Source organism: Callionymus lyra, chromosome 11, assembly GCF_982586985.1.
Source record: "Callionymus lyra chromosome 11, fCalLyr1.hap1.1, whole genome shotgun sequence".
Lineage (NCBI taxonomy): Eukaryota > Metazoa > Chordata > Actinopteri > Syngnathiformes > Callionymidae > Callionymus > Callionymus lyra.
In genome coordinates, this window is record NC_141828.1 from 3,752,525 (window position 1) to 3,757,727 (window position 5,203).

Below are 5,203 nucleotides of genomic sequence, written 5' to 3' on the forward strand. Positions count from 1 at the left end.
CACACACACAAGTACACACACAAGTACACACACACACAAGTACACACACACACAAGTACACACACACACGTACACACACAAGTACACACACACACAAGTACACACACACACACGTACACACACACACACACGTACACACACAAGTACGTACACACACACACACAAGTACATACACACACGTCTCGAAAAGCGCTATATAAATATATATTACTTTACTTTACTTTACTTTACGTACACACACACACACAAGTACACACACACACACAAGTACACACACACACACAAGTACACACACACACACAAGTACACACACACACACAAGTACACACACACACAAGTACACACACACACAAGTACACACACACGTACACACACACAAGTACACACACACACAAGTACACACACACACACAAGTACAAACACACACACAAGTACACACACACACACAAGTACACACACACACACACACACGTACACACACAAGTACACACACACACAAGTACACACACACACAAGTACACACACGTACACACACACACACACAAGTACACACACACACAGGTGGAAGATGATGCAACAATGATCTTCTCTCCTCAGTGGAGACGTTGACTCGGCCGTGAAGGTTCTGGAGGATTTCTTCATGTCTGAACCCAAGTGGAGTCGATACAGGATGACGTCCGTGTTACTGGAGGTGGAGAAGAAGAACCACCGAGAGGCTTCTGACAAATGTAAGTGTTTGTTTCAACACGTGTGTTTGTCTTCACTCGTGTGTTTGTCTTCACTTGTGTGTTTGTCTTCACTCGTGTGTTTGTTTCAACACGTGTGTTTGTCTTCACTCGTGTGCTTGTTTCAACACGTGTGTTTGTCTTCACTCGTGTGTTTGTTTCAACACGTGTGTTTGTCTTCACTCGTGTGTTTGTCTTCACTCGTGTGTTTGTTTCAACACGTGTGTTTGTCTTCACTCGTGTGTTTGTTTCAACACGTGTGTTTGTCTTCACTCGTGTGTTTGTCTTCACTCGTGTGTTTGTTTCAACACGTGTGTTTGTCTTCACTCGTGTGTTTGTCTTCACTTGTGTGTTTGTCTTCACTCGTGTGTTTGTCTTCACTTGTGTGTTTGTTTCAACAAGTGTGTTTGTCTTCACTCGTGTGTTTGTCTTGACTCGTGTGTTTGTCTTCACTCGTGTGTTTGTCTTGACTCGTGTGTTTGTCTTCACTCGTGTGTTTGTCTTCACTCGTGTGTTTGTTTCAACACGTGTGTTTGTCTTCACTCGTGTGTTTGTCTTCACTTGTGTGTTTGTCTTCACTCGTGTGTTTGTCTTCACTTGTGTGTTTGTTTCAACAAGTGTGTTTGTCTTCACTCGTGTGTTTGTCTTCACTCGTGTGTTTGTCTTCACTCGTGTGTTTGTTTCAACAAGTGTGTTTGTCTTCACTCGTGTGTTTGTCTTGACTCGTGTGTTTGTCTTCACTCGTGTGTTTGTTTCAACAAGTGTGTTTGTCTTCACTCGTGTGTTTGTCTTCACTCGTGTGTTTGTCTTCACTCGTGTGTTTGTTTCAACAAGTGTGTTTGTCTTCACTCGTGTGTTTGTCTTCACTCGTGTGTTTGTCTTCACTCGTGTGTTTGTCTTCACTCGTGTGTTTGTCTTCACTTGTGTGTTTGTTTCAACAAGTGTGTTTGTCTTGACTCGTGTGTTTGTCTTCACTCGTGTGTTTGTCTTCACTCGTGTGTTTGTTTCAACAAGTGTGTTTGTCTTCACTCGTGTGTTTGTCTTCACTCGTGTGTTTGTCTTCACTCGTGTGTTTGTTTCAACAAGTGTGTTTGTCTTCACTCGTGTGTTTGTCTTCACTCGTGTGTTTGTCTTCACTCGTGTGTTTGTCTTCACTCGTGTGTTTGTTTCAACAAGTGTGTTTGTCTTCACTCGTGTGTTTGTCTTGACTCGTGTGTTTGTCTTCACTCGTGTGTTTGTCTTCACTCGTGTGTTTGTTTCAACAAGTGTGTTTGTCTTCACTCGTGTGTTTGTCTTCACTCGTGTGTTTGTTTCAACAAGTGTGTTTGTCTTCACTCGTGTGTTTGTCTTCACTCGTGTGTTTGTCTTCACACGTGTGTTTGTCTTCACTCGTGTGTTTGTCTTGACTCGTGTGTTTGTCTTCACTCGTGTGTTTGTCTTCACTCGTGTGTTTGTTTCAACAAGTGTGTTTGTCTTGACTCGTGTGTTTGTCTTCACTCGTGTGTTTGTCTTCACTCGTGTGTTTGTTTCAACAAGTGTGTTTGTCTTCACTCGTGTGTTTGTCTTCACTCGTGTGTTTGTCTTCACTCGTGTGTTTGTTTCAACAAGTGTGTTTGTCTTCACTCGTGTGTTTGTCTTCACTCGTGTGTTTGTCTTCACTCGTGTGTTTGTCTTCACTCGTGTGTTTGTCTTCACTCGTGTGTTTGTCTTCACTCGTGTGTTTGTTTCAACACGTGTGTTTGTTTCAACACGTGTGTTTGTCTTCACTCGTGTGTTTGTTTCAACACGTGTGTTTGTTTCAACACGTGTGTTTGTCTCCACAGTGAGTGAGATGATCGAGAGACTCGCCAACACGTCTCAACTGCTCCAACCTGCTCTGGACAAGTTCCTGCTGCTGCTGGACTCTGACAAGTATGAGGACGCGAGTGCTCTGTTCACTGTGAGTCCTTGATGAAGATGTTTTATGAGATGATGAAGATGATGATGATGATGATGATGAAGATGATGATGATGATGTTTTATGAGATGAAGATGATGATGATGATGAAGCTTCTGTCACGTGTGTCTGAGCAGGAAGTGAATCTGCTTTAATTGCCTGATTGTAGAGAAACCATTCGGCCGCTCTCTGATGCTGAAAGCCTTCAAATTGTGTAGAAGATGAAGTTTGTGAGTCGTGTGTGTGTGTGTGTGTCTGTGTCGTGTGTTAGTCTTGTGTGAGTCGTGTGTGAGTCGTGTGTGTCCGTGTCGTTTGTTAGTCGTGTGTGAGTCATGTGTGAGTCGTGTGTGTCCGTGTCGTGTGTGTGTGTCCGTGTCGTGTGTGTGTGTGTGTGTGTCCGTGTCGTGTGTTAGTCTTGTGTGAGTCGTGTGTGTCCGTGTCGTGTCCGTGTCGTGTGTGAGCCATGTGTGAGTCGTGTGTGTCCGTGTCGTGTCCGTGTCGTGTGTGAGTCATGTGTGAGTCGTGTGTGTCTGTGTCGTGTCCGTGTCGTGTGTTAGTCGTGTGTGAGTCGTGTGTGTGTGTGTGTCTGTGTCGTGTCCGTGTCGTGTGTTAGTCGTGTGTGAGTCGTGTGTGTGTGTGTGTGTGTTAGTCTTGTGTGAGTCGTGTGTGAGTCGTGTGTGTCCGTGTCGTGTCCGTGTCGTGTGTGAGCCATGTGTGAGTCGTGTGTGTCCGTGTCGTGTCCGTGTCGTGTCCGTGTCGTGTCCGTGTCGTGTGTGAGTCGTGTGTGAGTCGTGTGTGTGTGTGTCCGTGTCGTGTGTTAGTCTTGTGTGAGTCGTGTGTGTCCGTGTCGTGTCCGTGTCGTGTGTGAGCCATGTGTGAGTCGTGTGTGTCCGTGTCGTGTGTGAGCCATGTGTGAGTCGTGTGTGTCCGTGTCGTGTCCATGTCGTGTCCGTGTCGTGTGTGTCCGTGTCGTGTCCGTGTCGTGTCCGTGTCGTGTCCGTGTCGTGTGTGAGTCGTGTGTGAGTCGTGTGTGAGTTGTGTGTGTCCGTGTCATGTCCGTGTCGTGTGTGAGTCGTGTGTGAGTCGTGTGTGTGTGTGTGTCCGTGTCGTGTGTTAGTCTTGTGTTAGTCTTGTGTGAGTCTTGTGTGAGTCATGTGTGAGTCGTGTGTGAGTCGTGTGTGTCCGTGTCGTGTGTGAGTCGTGTGTGTCCATGTCGTGTGTGTGAGTCGTGTGTGAGTCGTGTGTGTGAGACGTGTGTGAGTCAGTGAAGCTCCGACACACAACCTGCTTCTTACCTGTGTGTAGTGAAGATTTAAACGACGACACCAGGACGAGTGGATCATAAGTTCTGAGTTTGTGTGTTTGTGCAGCGAGTGCAAGGCCTGGCGCGCCTGGAGACCATGTTGAAGAACTACATGAGCGCTGAGCCTGGACGACCTGGACAGGTGAGCGTCTGCAGGCAAGAGAAACCAGAGACTGAAGCAGATCTTTGTTCCAGATCCAGAGAATCAAGATCCTGCAGAGTTTGTTACCGAACGCCTTCGAAGAGGCTTTTGTCAACGAATGTGTGATCAGGTGTCAAGGTACGACACACACACACACAAACACACACACGCACACGCACACGCACACACGTGCACGCACACACACACACGCACACACACACACGCACACACGCACACGCACACACGTGCACGCACACGCACACACGTGCACGCACACACACACACGTGCACGCACACACACACACACCTGTGCACACACACACACACACACACCTGTGCACACACACACACCTGGTCACACAAACACACCTGTGCACACACACACACCTGGTCACACAAACACACCTGTGCACACAAACACACCTGTGCACACAAACACACCTGTGCACACAAACACACCTGTGCACACAAACACACACATACACACCTGTGCACGTACACACACACCTGTGCACACACACCTGTGCACGTACACACACACACACACACCTGTGCATGTACACACACACACACACCTGTACACACACACACCTGTGCATGTACACACACACACACCTGTGCATGTACACACACACACACACACACACACACACACACACACACTCAGCAAACTTTTACAGTTTAATACTAAATATATATATTTTCTTTATTTAACAATAAAATCTGTTTGTTCATCTTATTATTCATCAGTTCATTAATGTTTCAATCATTGTTTAAACGAATGTAGTTTAAAGTCATTGACGGTTTAAAGAGTTTATAACGTTTACATGTTGCTTCAATGTTGTCGTCACACGTTACACGTTACACGCGTGTTTCTGATCAACATGTTTTTCTCCAGAACATGTCATGAAAGAATCGATGGGAAGGTGAAGTCTGCAGTTTTCATCCTCGCCACGGGGGGGCGAACCTTCACAATAAAAGTCTTCAGTGTTTCAATGTTTCTGTTTGATCTTCAACCGCGAGCTTCAATAAAAACCTCGTTATTGTTTTGCAGAAAATGATTTATTGTTTTTCATGAACGATCTTAGAAACGCAGC

General features: G+C 46.0%; 1 protein-coding gene across 1 annotated transcript in view; it reads left to right on the top strand.

Annotated features, from left to right (window-relative positions):
• The window catches only part of lrpprc (leucine-rich pentatricopeptide repeat containing), a 55,566-nt gene extending 50,402 nt beyond the window's left edge, over positions 1 to 5,164 (top strand). The window contains exons 31-35 of the mRNA XM_087802529.1: positions 598 to 728; positions 2,549 to 2,664; positions 4,032 to 4,106; positions 4,160 to 4,244; positions 5,005 to 5,164. Of these exons, the coding sequence (XP_087658655.1) occupies positions 598 to 728; positions 2,549 to 2,664; positions 4,032 to 4,106; positions 4,160 to 4,244; positions 5,005 to 5,036 (439 nt within the window). The 3' untranslated portion in view covers positions 5,037 to 5,164. The remainder of the gene's footprint in view (positions 1 to 597; positions 729 to 2,548; positions 2,665 to 4,031; positions 4,107 to 4,159; positions 4,245 to 5,004) is intronic.
• The last annotated feature ends 39 nt before the right edge of the window (positions 5,165 to 5,203 follow it).